The following is an 18,892-nucleotide window of genomic DNA, read 5'->3' on the forward strand; positions in this document are numbered from 1 at the left end:
TGTATTTCAATTAAAATCAAGAATCAATGACACTTTCTTCTATTCAATTATTCAGATTAGCGACTAAACCATCACTAAAGAAATCTACAGACAAATTATTCATATTATTAAGAGAGTTTGGCAAGTACCTAGATATAAGTAAAAATGCAAGAATCAAATGGATTACTACAGGCTGCAACAAAATAGTTGGAGACTATATATTTTTTTAAAGTGCATTTATAACTACAACAAAAAAATAAGGCAGAAAGGAGTAAACTAGAAATACATAAAAACTTTTTAAAAAAATTACAAAATTATACTGAATGATACAAAAATAGACAAGTAGAGATATGTCATGATGCATAAAAATTCAGTATCATAAAATATCAATTTTCTATTTTTAGTCCAATCAAAATTGATTTATAGAATCCATTTCTAATCAAATTCTAACAACGTTTTTTCCCCTTTGAGAAACCTGAAAACTTTTTCTAAAATTCAAGTATCTAAAATGTCCAAGCACCTAAGTTGGAGACACTTGTCTTATCAGATATCAAAAATTTATTGTTTGTGCTAAATAAGACATTGGTTTTAGCACCAAGATAGTAAAATGATCACTGAACAAAGTAACATATTAACATATAGAAATCATATTTTATTAATAGGACTTTGTAGTCAGGTGAAAAGAATAACTAAGTAAATGTTGCTTGAGAAATTCAATATCTGTTAAGAAAAAATGTATGCAATATAAAACATTAACCCCCGGTGGAAATAAATTTGACTATGAATAATGAAATCCTCATTTTTTAAAGAAGAAAACATATAAAAAGATCTATTTGATTTCGAGGAACCAAGAACTTCTTAAGAAAGACACAGGACATTCTAGACATAAAAATTATACATTTTCTTATGTTTCAGTCATCAAAAGATATTATGAAGAAATAAAATGACCCTGCAGAGACTCAGGGGAGATATCTGTAGTACACATAACCAACAAAGGATTAGTATCTAGAAGAAATAGACAACTAACGGAATATGGCCCCAAAATATATCAACAGTCATTTCACAGAAGAGGAAACACAAACTACCACTAACTTAGGGAAAAATTTTAATCACATTAGAAATCAGAGATATGCAAATTAATATCATAATAAGAAACAAAAGTAACAAAATCTGACAATCATGTATAGAAGAAGATACAAAGCTTGGGAACTCTTACACATTGCTGGTGAATAAGAAAAGCTGTTTTGAAACAAAAAAAACCTAAAACTATTTTTTGAATTGAGTATGTGCACAATCTAGGACCAAGAAATTTCACTTGTGAGCATATGTCTTACATAAACTCCTGTACATGTGTATTTATAAAAATATTCATCACAGCAATAAAATGGATTACTAACAAGGGCCTACTGTATAGCACAGGGAACTCTGCTCTGTATTATGTAACAACTTAAATGGGAAAAGAATTTGAACAAGAATAGATACATGTATATGAATAACTGAATCACTTTGCTGTATAATGGTGGTTTAGTCACTAAGTCGTGTCCGATACTTGCAACCCCATGGACTGTAGCCTGCCAGGCTTCTCTGTCCGTGGGATTTCCCAGGCAAGAATACTGGAGTGGGTTGTCATTTCCTTCTCCAGGGGATCTTCCCCACCCAGGGGACTGAACCCATGTCTCCTACATAGCAAGTGGTCTCCTGCACGGCGGGCAGATTCTTTACTGCTGAGGCACCAGAGAGAAACTAACACAACATTGCTAATCAACTATGCTCCAATACAAAATAAAAAGCTAAAATGTGAAATAAAAATGATTGTACATGAGAAAATAAAGGGTAAATAAAGTTGTAGTATAGTCATATTTTTAGAAAGCTTGAGAACAAACAAAGTGAAACAATATAATGTTAGAAATATATGCAAATGTATGGAATGTGAAATAAAATTCAGGCCTGTATAGAACTGGTGATTTTCTAGTTCATAAGAATATAGTGAAAGGTTCACAAGGATATATTTTATTCTGCTTTCTAACTTAAACATATAATATAAATATTATTTAAACATCAAATGTGATATAATAAAATTTTAAGCTTCTTTAATTTTATAATATTTTCTTAAATTTAAGTTTTAGTTCACTATTTGTTTCATGGCTATTATTTGACAGTCTTCCTAATTCAGCTGCAGAGAAAGCTTATGACATAATGTCTATAAAGAATCTAATTATTTCAATTTGATAATCATAACTGAATATATCGAGTATACACTATAATTTCAATATAGTAAATAGAAATAGCTCTCTATTTACCACATAAATAATATGTATGTCATCAGATCAGATCAGTCGCTCAGTCGTGTCCGACTCTTTGTGACCCCATGAATCGCAGCATGCCAGACCTCCCTGTCCATCACCAACTCCCGGAGTTCACTCAGACTCCCATCCATCGAGTCAGTGATGCCATCCAGCCATCTCATCCTCTGTCGTCACCTTCTCCTCTTGCCCCTAATCCCTCCCAGCATCAGAATCTTTTCCAATGAGTCAACTCTTCACATGAGGTGGCCAAAGTACTGGAGTTTCAGCTTTAGTATCATTCCTTCCAAAGAAATCCCAGGGCTGATCTCCTTCAGAGTGGACTGATTGGATCTCCTTGCGGTCCAAGGGACTCTCAAGAGTCTTCTCCAACACCACAGTTCAAAAGCACCAATTCTTTGGCACTCAGCCTTCTTTACAGTCCAACTCTCACATCCATACATGACCACAGGAAAAACCATAGCCTGGACTAGACGAACCTTTGTTGGCAAAGTAATGTCTCTGCTTTTGAATATGCTATCTAGGTTGGTCATAACTTTCCTTCCAAGGAGTAAGCGTCTTTGAATTTCATGGCTGCAGTCACCATCTGCAGTGATTTTGGAGCCCAGAAAAATAAAGTCTGACACTGTTTCCACTGTTTACCCATCTGTTTGCCATGAAGTGATGGGACCAGACGCCATGATCTTCGTTTTCTGAATGTTGAGCTTTAAGCCAACTTTTTCACTCTCCACTTTCACTTTCATCAAGAGGCTTTTTAGTTCCTCTTCACTTTCTGCCATAAGCGTGGTGTCATCTGCATATCTGAGGTTATCGATATTTCTCCGGGAAATCTTGATTCCAGCTTGTGTTTCTTCCAGTCCAGCGTTTCTCATGATGTACTCTGCATATAAGTTAAATAAACAGGGTGACAATATACAGCCTTGACATATTCCTTTTCCTATTTGGAACCAGTCTGTTGTTCCATGTCCAGTTCTAACTGTTGCTTCCTGACCTGCATACAAATTTCTCAAGAGGCAGATCAGGTGGTCTGGTATTCCCATCTCTTTCAGAATTTCCCACAGTTTATTGTGATCCACACAGTCAAAGGCTTTGGCATAGTCAATAAAGCAGAAATAGATGCCTTTCTGGAACTCTCTTGCTTTTTCCATGATCCAGCGGATGTTGGCAATTTGATCTCTGGTTCCTCTGCCTTTTCGAAAACCAGCTTGAACATCAGGAAGTTCACGGTTCACATATTGCTGAAGCCTGGCTTGGAGAATTTTGAGCATTACTTTACTAGCGTGTGAGATGAGTGCAATTGTGCGGTAGTTTGAGCATTCTTTGGCATTGCCTTTCTTTGGGATTGGAATGAAAACAGACCTTTTCCAGTCCTGTGGCCACTGCTGAGTTTTCCAAATTTGCTGGCATACTGAGTGCAGCACTTTCACAGCATCATCTTTCAGGATTTGGAATAGCTCAACTGGAATTCCATCACCTCTACTAGCTTTGTTCGTAGTGATGCTTTCTAAGGCCCACTTGACTTCACATTCCAGGATATCTGGCTCTAGGTCAGTGATCACACCATTGTGATTATCTGGGTCATGAAGATCTTTTTTGTACAGTTCTTCTGTGTATTCTTGCCACCTCTTCTTTATATCTTCTGCTTCTGTTAGGTCCATACCATTTCTGTCCTTTATTGAGCCCATCTTTGCAGGAAATGTTCCTTTGGTATCTCTGCTTTTCTTGAAGAGATCTCGTCTTTCCCATTCTGTTGTTTTCCTCTATTTCTTTGCATTGACCGCTGAAGAAGGCTTTCTTATCTCTTCTTGCTATTCTTTGGAACTCTGCATTCAGATGTTTATATCTTTCCTTTTTTCCTTTGCTTTTCACTTCTCTTCTTTTCACAGCTATTTGTAAGGCCTCCTTAGACAGCCATTTTGCTTTTTTGCATTTCTTTTCCATGGGGATGGTCTTGATCCCTGTCTCCTGTACAATGTCTAGGACTTCATTCCATACTTTATCAGGCGCTCTATCTATCAGATCTAGGCCCTTAAATCTATTTCTCACTTCCACTGTATAATCATAAGGGATTTGATTTAAGTCATACCTGAATGGCCTAGTGGTTTTCCCTACTTTCTTCAATTTAAGTCTGAATTTGGCAATAAGGAGTTCATGGTCTGAGCCACAGTCAGCTCCTGGTCTTGTTTTTGCTGACTGTATAGAGCTTCTCCATATTTGGCTGCAAAGAATATAATCAATCTGATTTCAGTGTTGACCATCTGGTGATGTCCATGTATAGTGTCTTCTCTTGTGTTGTTGGAAGAGGGTGTTTGTTATGACCAGTGCATTTTCTTGGCAAAACTCTATTAGTCTTTGCCCTGCTTCATTCCGTATTCCAAGGCCAAATTTGCCTGTTACTCCAGGTGTTTCTTGACTTCCTACTTTTGCATTCCAGTCCCCTATAATGAAAAGGACATCTTTTTTGGGTGTTAGTTCTAAAAGGTCTTGTAGGTCTTCATAGAACCGTTCAACTTTAGCTTCTTCAGCATTACTGGTTGGGGCATAGACTTGGATTACTGTGATATTGAATGGTTTGCCTTGGAAACGAACAGAGATCATTCTGTCGTTTTTGAGATTGCATCCAAGTACTGCAAAGCGCTGGCAGCTGCGACGGGCGCACTAAAGTGCAAGTGAGAGGAGCCACCCCACGTCCGAAGTCGGGGCAGAAGCCAGGAGGACCCCATGCCCGAAGGGCGGTGACCAAGAGGAGTTACCCCACGTCTGAGGTCAGGGGCAGCGGCCGAGAGTACCAGACTGCAAGGGCATAGGAACGGCCAAGAGGAGCTACCCCACGTCCTAGGTCAGGGCGGGGGTGGCCCAGAGGAGATACCCAGCGTCCGAGGCCAGGGGCCGCGACGAGAAGAGTTACCCCGCGTCCGAGGTCAGGGGCGGCGGCTGGAAGGAGATACCCCACGCCCCAATCCTGAGGCCAGGGGTGGTGGCCGGGAGGAGCTACCCCATGCCCCCACGCCCGAGGCCAAGGGCGACGGCAGGGAGGGGCAACCCACGTCCAAGGAGCCGTGGCTGCGTGGGCGCAGGAGGGCCTAGAGGAGCTATCCCACGTTGAAAATCAGGAAGGGTGGAGGTGAGGAGATACCCCTCGACCAAGGTAAGGAGCAATGGCTGCGCTTTGCTGGAGCAGCCGTGAAGAGATACTCCATGCCCAAGGTAAGAGAAACCCAAGTAAGACGGTAGGTGTTGCAAGAGGGCATCAGAGGGCAAACACACTGAAACCATACTCACAGAAAACTGGTCAATCTAATCACACTAGGACCACAGCCTTGTTTAACTCAATGAAACTAAGCCATGCCCGTGGGGCAACTCAAGATGGGCGGGTCATGGTGGAGAGATCTGACAGAATGTGGTCTACTGGAGAAGGGAATGGCAAACCACTTCAGTATTCTTGCCTCGAGAACCCCATGAACAGTATGAAAAGGCAGAATGATAGAATACTGAAAGAGGAACTCCCCAGGTCAGTAGGTGCCCAATAAGCTACTGGAGATCAGTGGAGAAATAACTCCAGAAAGAATGAAGGGATGGAGCCAAAGCAAAAACAATACCCAGCTGTGGATGTGACTGGTGATAGAAGCAAGGTCCGATGCTGTAAATAGCAATACTGCATAGGAACCTGGAATGTCAGGTCCATGAATCAAGGCAAATTGGAAGTGGTCAAACAAGAGATGGCAAGAGTGAATGTCGACATTCTAGAAATCAGCGAACTGAAATGAACTGGAATGGGTGAATTTAACTCAGATGACCATTATATCTACTACTGCAGGCAGGAATCTGTCAGAAGAAATGGAGTAGCCATCATGGTCAACAAAAGAGTCTGAAATGCAGCACTTGGATGCAATCTCAAAAATGACAGAATGTATGTCATAGTTACAGTAAAATTTCAAAGCTCATTTCTCTGCCCTCCCTCCTGTTTGGATCTGACCTCCCATATCAAGCTCCTCTTTCCCAAGTGTTCCTTGTAGGAGTCCCTTTGTGGTGGTGGGTGGGGGCGTGGAGTGCTGGGCAAATAGAAGAGAAACTTTCACATAACAGGAGATGCTACTCCAATGCCCACTGTAATCTCTATGCTCACCTCCCACTGTCCTTTGTCACTTTGTGGTCAGTGGTTTGTCACCCAGGCTGCTGCCTGCCACCTTTTAATTTCCTGAACTCTAAGCACACAGACCCTTTTCCAGTCTGCTGTTAGCCTCCTCTGAGTTGAGCAGGTTTCTCTTTCTGGTTGGCAAAAAAGCTTTCTATTTTGCTTCTTATGACTGACTCTTTTGATGAAGGTTCTCATAGCAGAGTTGTTGAGGGCTCTAAGTGACATTTACCTGTGTGTCTCAGTCTCTCCTTTGTAAGGCAGAGTCGGGTGAAGAAAGGAAGTGAAGGAGCAGGAGGCTGGAGCTAGATTTGAGGAATGGTCAGCCGTGACCTCACAATGTTACTGGAGCCATCCTGTCTCCTCCAGGCTCCGCTATTCAGTCTGTTCAATTTGCCAGTATTCTTGCTGATGGTGATTTACTTTGAGGGCTTATTTCCTCCACCAGTTCAGAACCAGTAACAATTCTTAGTTTATGGGATAAATCTCTATAATCCTGAAATATATTATCATACAGCTTCTGGGCCCCATGATAATCATTTAATCTGTTTTAACATCCCTGACCATTGCTTGACATTCAGATGTTCTTCATTATTGTGACAGTGTGAAGGCTGTATTACCTAGGGTACACCAAAGGGTTTAAGGGTTGATACTATCCAACTCCACACATCAACCTAACAGTGTACCATTTCTGATCAGGCCCCAAGTAATATTCATTTGATCTCATAAAAAAGAAAATGGGAGAGGGGAAAAAGAATATACCAAAATTATTAATAATGATTACACAAGTGGATGAAATCACCAATTATTTATACTATCATCTTTATACTGTTAATTTTATGAATTTTTAAATGAACATTTATTTAATTTTTATATTGAATAAAAAGCTGTAAAAGATATCTTTGGGGGAAAAAAAAGCTTAAAGAATCTATTATGTTTCAGACTGTGTCCAGAATCTTCTAGAGTTTACTGCTATTAGAAGCATAATTTCTTTTATGTAGAATCTTTTATTACTACAAAAGCATCCATAAGTAGGCACTTCCAGTTCAAACCTTATGCAGGATATGTACATTGCTTCTCTAACAAGCAGACATCTGTTCTCTTCATTAGGCTTCCCCATTCTTTCTTTTTTTACTTACTGCCATCTCTCCACTTCTTTACTGTGTCACAAAATAAATCATCTATGTGTCTTCTATGTGTCACATAGAAGATGTGACACATCTTCTATGTGTCAGTATTTAGCTACAGATTGGAATTTAATTTCCTTTCCTCCATGTGACATTGCTTCTAGAGGTCTCTTATCAGAGTAAATTCTCTTATTTTCACATTAAAAATTGTTACTGTCAAAGAAACAACAGCTACTCCCACATGTATGATTAATGAAAGTCAAAAATTTGGCTAAAAGTAAATAATATTAGAGATATGAATTCTAGAATTATACTCCCATCCCCCTACCCTACCAAATAACTGAGTATTATCAAATAAAGTACCCCAGTACAAATGCAAAACAAAATGTTTAAGAGACCTACTTTGTGACAAGTGGGAATATCGGGAGTTCAAAAGTAAAAGATATTTTTGCTCAGATGATTTCTTAGACATCGTACAGCAGAAGGTAAAATAGATGTATTTAAAATTTACTTTTAGTAAGCTTAATTTCAAAAAATAAACATGTCTTATTCATCTTTGTTGATGCAAATATTTATAGTAAAACATTGATTCACAAAGTATCCATACAAAAGGACTGCAAAATGCTATACTGGACAGAATTGAAATTCATTTGAAACACACATTGTTTATTATAGATTCTCTCACATGAAATTCTCTCAAAAAGTCTATGACATACTTAGGTTTGATACCTTTATTTTATTGAAGAGGAAGCTGAGGATAGAGAGCAAGTTACAGACCTAAAGGTACGCAGCTAACCAGTGATGAAAGTTAAATCTCAGTCATCTGAATCCATTGTGCATGTTCTTTCAACTACTAGGCCAAGTTATATGTCATAGGCAGATCCTACCTTCTTAAAAACTAATTTTAAAAATAGTATAAACTAGTTTTGCTACTGTTATGCACTACCATTACCTCTCACTCTACTTAAATTAATAAACGTTTCCCTTAAAAATACCAGAGGTGTGTTATACTAGGTACCAGGTCCTCTTGATATATTGTGTTGAGGCCACCTTGCCAGCTGCCCTATAACAAAGTTAGGTGCATCCAAAGCAGAGCAAGCTTGGCAGTGCAGTTTAGCAGGCAAAAGGAAGCTCTGAAATTTATTTATTTATTTTTTATTGGACCTTTTTCAGTTTGCATGTCATGTGGATTCTTGGAGCCTGTAGACTTGTTTAGGGCCACTAGCAGCATTGTCGGAGAAGGCAATGGCACCCCACTCCAGTACTCTTGCCTGGAAAATCCCATGGACAGAGGATCCTGGTAGGCTGTCGTCCATGGGGTCACAAAGAGTCGGACACTTACTGAGCGACTTCACTTTCACTTTCATGCATTGGAGAAGGAAATGGCAACCCACTCCAGTGTTCTTGCCTGGAGAATCCCAGGGACGGCGGAGCCTGATGGGCTGCCATCTGTGGAGTCGCACAGAGTAGGACACAACTGAAGCGACTTAGCAGCAGCAGCAGCAGCATTGTGGAGAAGGCAATGGCACCCCACTCCAGTACTTTTGCCTAGAAAATCCCATGGATGGAGGAGCCTGGTAGGCTGCAGTCCATGGGGTCTCTAGAGTCGGACACTACTGAGTGACTTCAGTTTCACTTTTCACTTTCATGCATTGGAGAAAGAAATGGCAACCCACTCCAGTGTTCTTGCCTGGAGAATCCCAGGGATGGCGGAGCCTGGTGGGCTGCCGTCTATGGGCTTGCACAGAGTCGGACATGACTAAAGCGACGCAGCAGCAGCAGCAGCATTGTAACTGGTGAGGGTTCCTTCACAACAGAATTCAGGGACAGACTGCCAAGCATGGTGCTGGAGGGAAGACAGGGCAGGGACTCATGCATGCACATGCAATGATAGCTGGGTGATTGCACCTTCAGCAAGAGGGAGATGGCCATTGCTACCAGGTGGGTACTGCCTGAGCCCAAAAGACTGACTACAGGTTCAGAACTGCAGACTGGACATAGAAGGTAGTATCAGCTGCAGACATCACCCTCAGAGGCCAACATTTCTGAAAACCAGTCTGAGACCAGGGGGTCTCTTTCCCTCAAGTTAGAAAGACATGTACCTTCCTTTGCACTCACCCAAATTCCATCTTAAAGAGACATGCAGAGAAAGGCAAGAGATGACAGAGCATTTCTCTGCAAGAAAGATGAACACAATCTAAAGGGACCATGTAACTCCTAAAATTAGATTAAACTTCTAATCACAGAGGAATAAAAGTCGGTTTTTAGCCTCAATGAACTGGATAAAGGCTGGAATAATGACCAAATTAGTTATGGTCAAAGTTCAGTCCAGTTTAGTTCAGTTGCTCAGTGGTGTCCAACTCTTTGCAACCCCATGGACCACAGCACGCCAGACCTCCCTATCCATAACCAACTCCTGGAATTTACCCAAACTCATGTCCATTGAGTCAGTGATGCCATCCAACCATCTCATCCTCTGTCATCCCCTTCTCCTCCTGCCTTCAATCTTTCCCAGCATCAGGGTCTTTTCAAATGAGTCAGCTCTTCGAATCAGGCGGCCAAAGTATTGGAGTTTCAGCTTCAACATCAGTCCTTCCAATGAACACCCAGGACTGATCTCCTTTAGGATGGACTGGTTGGATCTCCATGCAGTCCAAGGGACTCTCAAGAATCTTCTCCAACACCACAGTTCAAAAGCATCAATTCTTTGGCACTCAGCTTTCTTTACAGTCCAATTCTCACATCCATACATGACCACTGGAAAAACCATAGCCTTGACTAGATGGACCTTTGTTGGCAAAGTAATGTCTCTGCTTTTTAACATGTTGTCTAGGTTGGTCATAACTTTTCTTCCAAGGACTAAGAGTCTTTTAATTTCATGGCTGCAGTCACCATCTGCAGTGATTTTGGAGCCCCCCAAAATAAAATCTGTCACTCTTTCCATTGTTTCCCTATCTATTTGCCATGAAGGGATGGGATCGGATGTCATGATCTTAGTTTTCTGAATGTTTAGCTTTAAGCCAACTTTTTCACTCTCCACTTTCACTTTCATCAAGAGGCTCTTTAGTTATTTTTCACTTTCTGCCATAAGGGTGGTGTCATCTGCATATCTGAGGTTATTGATATTTCTCCCGGCAATCTTGATTCCAGCTTGTGCTTCATCCAGCCCAGCATTTCACATGATGTACTCTGCATATGAGTTAAATAAGCAGGGTGACAATAGTATTCCTTTTCCTATTTGGAACCAGTCTGCTGTTCCATGTCCAGTTCTAACTGTTGCTTCTTGACCTGCATAGAGATTTCTCAGGAGGCAAGTCAGGTGGTCTGGTATTCCCATCTCTTTCAGAATTTTCCACATTTTTTTGTGATCCACACAGTCAAAGGGTTTGGCACAGTCAATAATGAAGAAATAGATGTTTTTCTGGAATTCTCTTACTTTTTCAATGATCCAACGGATGTTGGCAATTTCATCTCTGGTTCCTCTGCCTTTTTAAAATCCAGCTCAAACATCTGGAAGTTCACGGTTCACATACTGTTGAAGCCTGGCTTGGAGATTTTTTTTTTTTCTGTTCACTTGTATTTATTTATTTTTAAATTTTATTTTATTTTTAAACTTCAAACACTGTATTAGTTTTGCCAAACATCAAAATGAATCCACCACAGGTATACATGTGCTCCCCATCCTGAACCCTCCTCCCTCCTCCCTCCCCATACCATCCCTCTAGGTCATCGCAGTGCACCAGCCCCAAGCATCCAGTATCGTGCATCGAACCTGGACTGGCAACTCGTTTCATACATGATATTACACATGTTTCAATGCCATTCTCCCAAATCTTCCCACCCTCTCCCTCTCCAACAGAGTCCATAAGACTGTTCTATACATCAATGTCTATTTTGCTGTCTTGTACACAGGGTTATTGTTACCATCTTTCTAAATTCCATATATATGTGTTAGTATACTGTATTGGTGTTTTTGGCTTGGAGAATTTTGAGCATTACTTTGCTAGCATGTGAGATGAGTGCAATTGTGCAGTAGTTTGAACATTCTTTGGCATTGCCTTTCTTTGGGATTGGAATGAAAACTGACCTTTTCCAGACCTGTGGCCACTGCTGAGTTTTCCAGATTTGCTGGCATATTGAGCTCAGCACTTTCATAGCATCATCTTTTAGGATTTGAAATAGCTTGGATAGAGTTCCATCACCTCCACTACCTTTGTTCGTAGTGATGCTTCCTAAGGCCCACTTAACTTCACGTTCCAGGATGTCTGGAATCCAGGCCATGGAATCCAGGATGTCTTGAATCCAGGCCAGAAACTGGCTTGGGTAGCCTTCCCCTTCTCCAGGGGATTTTCCCAATCCAGGGATGGAACCCTGGTCTCCCACATTGCAGGTGGATTCTTTACCAGCTGAGCCACAAGGGAAGCCCAAGAATACTGGAGTGGGTAGCCTAACCCTTCTCTAGTGGATTTTCCCAACCTAGGAATCGAACTGGGGTGTCCTGCATTGCAGGCAGATTCTTTACCAACTGAGCTATGAGGGAAGCCCTGTTCAATCACATAAAAGATATGTAAATCAGTGACCACTTTCAGCTTGTTTCTATAAAGTTATTATGGTAACATGGCAAATCAGGATTAAATGAGGCAACATATGTAACACACTGAACATGGGGCCTGCCACATAGCTCATGCTCAAAACTGACAATTTGCATCTGCCTATCTATTTACCCTACCCTTTTAAAAAAAGTTAATCCTAATATTATTCAGTTACCTGTAGTTTACTATATAGCTAAACAATCACTTTAATTTCAGATTTTATTTTCTTTTTATATTTAGCAAATGTAAATGTGCACTTGATTTAATACCTGGGGTTACAAAGAGCAACAGAAATAATCTCCTGGTGATATATTAGTCAAGTTTAGAAAATGTATTCACTCACCAGCTCACTGAATTCATTATTGCCTAGGTCAAGTCTTTCCAACTGGGCCAGTTTGTGCATTGACCTATAACAGATGGAGAAAAATAATATTGTGAGGCAGTGTATGACACCTTGCTCCAAAAGACATTCCAGCCACCTTCTTGTCAGATTTATCTGGGTATTTTATGCACAGATATGGGGGTATTTTTCAGGGAGAAGTAAATTTCAAATATACAGAAACATGTTCAAACTGTTACCTGAAAACCTTTAGTAGCTTACCATATTTCCAAATGCCAGTCTGTGGATGGAGTACAGGCCTGACTGCTTAACGAAGGTTAAGGTACCAATACAAGGTACCAGTTGAGGCGCTAACATCCATATTTTTAATAATCCACACAGGCTTGGGAACCAATGGATGAACTCAGCTCTTCATGAAGCATTTTAAAATTCCACAGTATGGCCACAATTTCATCATCAATCTTGTCAATTTTTACTACTTTAAATGAATTTCTGTTATAGACAAACTTTTTTCTTTTCTCTTTAGGTATAGTCGATTTAAAATATCATGTAAGTTTCAGATGGACAAGGTTGTTATTCACAATTTTTAAAGGTTATATTTCATTTATAGATATTATAAAATATTGGTTATATTTCTTGAGATGTACTATATACCCTGGTAGCTTATTTTATACATAGGAGCTTGTACTAAAATCCCCTACTCCTAACTTTTGTACTCATTATCTCCTAAGCATATTGGCTTGATGATGTTACAGCTTTGAATAACTGTAAACCTTGGGGGATAGTTGGTCCCAAAGCTTAGAAATACTCATGTGCATTACATACATAATCAGTATTTGTCAAGCCATTTTCAAGTATAACAAACAACATAGGAAAAGGTAGTACCATTCTTCTGATTTTCAAATTTTTTATCTCCCCACTAACCAGAATGCTATCCTTAAGTCTTGATTATGTACAGAAACTCTGGAGGCATTGTTGGCTCAAATCTTAAAAAAATTTAGTTCCTTCATCTTTAAAATCCATGTAGCCACTATCTTATAGGACTTTTATGAGCAGCAAATGAAATACTACTATAATTCAGACTCTTTCAGGCACTCAGAAATGCCAAAAAAAAAAAAAAAAAAATCCGTGTACTCTTTCTCTACTCAGAAACTGCTTTTGAAAGATTATTATGTGCTAGAGAGTCTTCTGGGGTCTGGGGAATAGCACTGTATGAAAAGAAAGAAAAATTACTCCTTGAAAGGACTGTACTTCCAGTGCAGATGATAATGACAATAAATAAAATGATTAAGTAAAATAAAATAATATACTAGAAGGTTGTAAGTGCTATGAAGAACAGTTAAGCAGAGGAAGAAGATAAGAAGAATTCTTATAACAGGATTGCATTTTCTAACAGGGTAATCAGGTCTCATGGACAAGAAATGTGAGTATAGTGTATTCATTTGACTGTACGCCTTTGTCCTTATGGTAAACACATGTGGGTCTGGGGCCTATTTCCCTGTCTCTGCACAGGAATCTAACTGGTATGACTTCCCCTTACAAATGACTGGCCTGGAAGGCACGACCACAACCATAGGACAGGGAGAAAACATCAGGACTTGGTTACAGTTTGGGTCACATTCTCCATCAGTTATGCTGACAATTTTATCATCGCTTGTCTGAATGAAGTAACTTGCTGATAATTCAGACTCATTTGTAATGTTCACCTAGTTATCTGAAGTTCTAATGAGCAAGTTCTAATGAAATTGGTACTCAATTGTGTTAAATGATGTTTACCAACCTATGTTCATATTATATATGTAAAAGTGGTAGAAATGTGTAAAATATCCATGACTGTTACTTTTATCATCGTTACTTCTCCTGCCTATAACATTCTACCCATAAATCTTTCCAAAGCTGGCTCCTCTTCAACTCAGCTCATATGTTTCCTCCTCATATCCCCAAATTAAATCTCCCTTCCCATCTTCACTTTGTATATTGCCCTGTTTCATCTTCTTAACACTTATCATAGAAAGTATTTAACATTTTTATTTTATTTTATTTTTTTTTTTAATTTTATTTTATTTTTAAACTTTACATAATTGTATTAGTTTTGCCAAATATCAAAATGAATCCGCCACAGGTATACATGTGTTCCCCATCCTGAACCCTCCTCCCTCCTCCCTCCCCATTCCATCCCTCTGGGTCGTCCCAGTGCACCAGCCCCAAGCATCAAGTATCGTGCATTGAACCTGGACTGGCGACTCGTTTCATACATGATATTTTACATGTTTCAATGCCATTCTCCCAAATCATCCCACCCTCTCCCTCTCCTGCAGAGTCCAAAAGACTGTTCTATACATCAGTGTCTCTTTTGCTGTCTCATATACAGGCTTCTTGTTACCATCTTTCTAAATTCCATATATATGCGTTAGTATACTGTATTGGTGTTTTTCTTTCTGGCTTACTTCACTCTGTATAATAGGCTCCAGTTTCATCTACCTCATTAGAACTGATTCAAATGTATTCTTTTTAATGGCTGAGTAATACTCCATTGTGTATATGTACCACAGCTTTCTTATCCATTCATCTGCTGATGGACATCTAGGGTGCTTCCATGTCCTGGCTATTATAAACAGTGCTGCGATGAACATTAGGGTACACGTGTCTCTTTCCCTTCTGGTTTCCTCAGTGTGTATGCCCAGCAGTGGGATTGCTGGATCATAAGGCAGTTCTATTTCCAGTTTTTTAAGGAATCTCCACACTGTTCTCCATAGTGGCTGTACTAGTTTGCATTTCCACCAACAGTGCAAGAGGGTTACCTTTTCTCCATAGTGGCTGTACTAGTTTGCATTTCCACCAACAGTGCAAGAGGGTTCCCTTTTCTCCACACCCTCTCCAGCATTTATTGCTTGTAGACTTTTGGATCGCAGCCATTCTGACTGGTGTGAAATGGTACCTCATAGTGGTTTTGATTTGCATTTCTCTGATAATGAGTGATGTTGAGCATCTTTTCATGTGTTTGTTAGCCATCTGTATTTTATTTTAATATTTAATACTGAAAATTAAAATACTTTTTGTTTACTTCCTAATTATTTCCCTCCTGATAGATTCAAGCTTCATGAGAGCAAGTAAATTGTCAGTCATACAAACAGCTTCTCAGTCAGTGTTTGTTTAGTGAAGATATTCATATGTTCATGAGTCAATAATTCTTTACCAGTGAGATGTTTGAATTCTAGAAATATTTACAAAGAAAAACCATTCAGTTTTTACCAGGCATCTACAATTAATTAACAGTTGCTAAAGAGATATCCTAATAGGCCTGATTTAATGAATATTGTAATGAATATACATTAGCTTACTTATTAAGAATTATGCATAATGTTAAAGGCAGATAAAGCTGAAGTTCATCTGTCTTAGAATATCTATATCTTGTGTTAAGTTTACTCCTGACATTTCAACTAGTAGGTTTTAAAAATTCCAAATAATAAAAAACACTAACTGAAATATTTAGGTGAATTTTTAACTTTTTTTGATATCTCAAATACAGCAACGAAACTCTAAAAGGAAAGCAGTTTAGGACACAGAATCAATTCAGACAACCTGGGTTTAAATCCCAATTCTACCTCTCATTAGCTGTTTGACTTTAAACCAACAAGAATATCTTTGCTTCTCATCTGTAATATGGGAAGGATAATAAGAATCCTTACATTATAGGGTTATTCTGATGATTAACATAAGTTAATTAGTTAAAGCACATAAATAATGCCTGACATATGGTAGGTGGCCTTTAAGAGTTAGGTATTGAAAAACTTAGGAAAGAATTTCAGAGTTGGAAATATTTTAAGAAATTATTGAGGTCAGAGTTTCCTGAAGTTTTCCTAAGGACTTAGGTGTTGCATGATTTTAAAAAAATTCAGATGGCCAGTACATTTTGGCAAATCTTGCTTCAGTTCAGTTCAGTTCAGTTCAGTCGCTCAGTCGTGTCCGACTCTCTGCGACCCCATGAATCGCAGCACGCCAGGCCTCCATGTCCATCACCAACTCTTGGAGTTCACTCAGACTCACGTCCATCAAGTCAGTGATGACATCCAGCCATCTCATCCTGTTGTCCCCTTTTCCTCTTGTCCCCAATCCCTCCCAGCATCAGAGTCTTTTCCAATGAGTCAAGTCTTCACATGAGGTGGCCAAAATACTGGAGTTTCAGCTTTAGCATCATTCCTTCCAAAGAATCTTGCTTAAAAAATGTCAAATAGGTTCTTATCAGCAGGATTTCTCATAAAATATACAAATGCTTATTATGATTATTTAACAGATTCATTTTGACTATTTCCTATATATATGATCAAAAACATTTCTCTTTTCTACAGGACATTTCTTAGACTGCTGCTGCTGCTAAGTCGCATCAGTCATGTCCGACTCTGTGCGACCCCATAGACAGAAGCCCACCATGCTCCTCTGTCCCTGGGATTCTCCAGGCAAGAACACTGGAGTGGGTTGCCATTTCCTTCTCCTTTCTTAGAGTAGGAGAACGCTTTAAATGATTTTTTTACAGGTGACGAAATTGTGTTCTTCTCCATCCTAGTCCATAAAATCGTAGACATATTCTTAGTGCATGAAAACACAAGCCTGTGTGTTTTCCTATCATGAGTATAGGAGTTAAATTTGATCATCTCATCCTCATTTGTCTGCTTGAAACTCTGACCAATCAGGCTCTGCCTCTCAGCTCCCAATATTCACTTCAGGCTCTCCTTGCATTTATAACTATTTTAGACATTTTCCCTGGTTTGATTTTCACATTCTTCTTTAAAAGACCATGTTGATTTTTGCCATTTGGTGTTATGCACTGCAACCTCAGGAAAAAGGAATGTTCCCTTCTCTCTAGAGGAGACTTGGTGACTTGTTCAAGGTCACATGGAAAGTTAGTGTCAGGGCTGACACAGGATCTCTTTTTCCAGCAGTGGCTAGTCATCTAAATCTGGCCTGAATTATTTGGCTTGACCATTGTTTAAATATGAATGTTTTTAAGAAAAGTATATCCTCTAAAGCTGACTGTAGTCTATACCAGGGGTCAACAAACATTTTTCTGTTTAAGGCTAGATAAGAAGTGTTTTATGTTCTGTGGGCCATATTGTCTCTGTCTCAATTACTCAATTATGCCATTGTAGTGCAGTGCCATATATGACATGTTAACAAATGAAGATGATTGTTTTCCAATAAAGTTTTATTTATAAAAAAGGGGTCACCAAATTTGGAACATAAGCCATAATTTTCCAACCCCTGGTCTACATCAGTCTAGATAGCTCCATGTTTTTATGATATAAGCCTGGTCTCTAAGAAATATCTAAGTCTTCAAAACTTGATATAACAGATAAATTAAGGACTGGAAATATTTATCACTAGATAATTGCCACTAGATAACTATATTTATATACTATTTGAAATTCTTATTCTTAGGGTACATGTTACTGGAATCTAGGGGCATTTGTTCTTAACAGTGTCATTTGGTGGCACTTATGAAAATTAAATCCTTACTAGAATGCTATTACTTTATAGCATTTATCCAATTGCAAATCTGGTAAAAGATTCCAGTTAGAGCAATTATGGGAAATAATGCAATATCTTGGTACATCTGTCACTTTGATAAAATTGTATAATCTGTGATTTGCTTTTTATCAGATTCAGAGGTTTTATCTATTTAAGTGTACAATTACTTCTGAAGCCACATTAAGTTGGAAGGATTTTTGTTTCTCCATAAATTCCCAGTGCAGTAACTTGGGTTTGCTGACTCTTGCAAGATTCTGCAAATTTTTTGCATGGGTTTATTCATTCCAGCTTTTAACTTGCCTTTCAAATGTTCTCAGACACTCTCTAATTAGTGGCTATTCATGTCACAAGGATAGGAAAACTCCCCTCAGCTCCTACTGTCTGATGTTTCTCTCTCATTGGAACTTAGGGAAAGAATATACTATCTTTCCACTTTACTTAATCCATCTCCTATGTTAAATGGACATTTGCATTTTATACTTGGGACATGCCAATTCTACCACACTATTGGGTCCTTCTCTTGTTCACAATCTTTCTTTAAATGAACATTATATTTTGAGATAATCATTTCTTATGACATATGTACTGAGGACAAGAAGGCCCAGGAATTGATAGTCTTTAAAAATGCAACACTGGCATACCTCATTTATTTTGAAGAAATGTACATTCATTATCTTTACACACCAGAAAAAATGTAAAATCTAGTATCCAATAGCATAATTTCTATGATAAAATATTTTCTATAAAAAAAATTCTCCCTTAATGGCCTATATAGGAATAGAATCTTAAAAAAAGAATGGATGTATGCTTATGTATAACTGATTCACTATGCTGTATACCTGATAATACACAACACTGTAAATCAACTATATTTCGATAAAAATTAATAC

General features: G+C 38.9%; 1 protein-coding gene across 3 annotated transcripts in view; it reads right to left on the reverse strand.

The window, feature by feature from the left end:
• Positions 1–18,892, reverse strand: part of LRRC7 (leucine rich repeat containing 7) — a 433,465-nt gene that overhangs the window by 200,936 nt on the left and 213,637 nt on the right. For all 3 annotated transcript variants that reach the window (XM_055585502.1, XM_055585503.1, XM_055585504.1), the window contains one exon: positions 12,480–12,543. In XM_055585502.1, coding sequence (XP_055441477.1) covers positions 12,480–12,543 — 64 coding nt within the window. The remainder of the gene's footprint in view (positions 1–12,479; positions 12,544–18,892) is intronic.

Source organism: Bubalus kerabau, chromosome 6 (genome assembly GCF_029407905.1).
Source record: "Bubalus kerabau isolate K-KA32 ecotype Philippines breed swamp buffalo chromosome 6, PCC_UOA_SB_1v2, whole genome shotgun sequence".
Classification (NCBI taxonomy): Eukaryota; Metazoa; Chordata; class Mammalia; order Artiodactyla; family Bovidae; genus Bubalus; species Bubalus kerabau.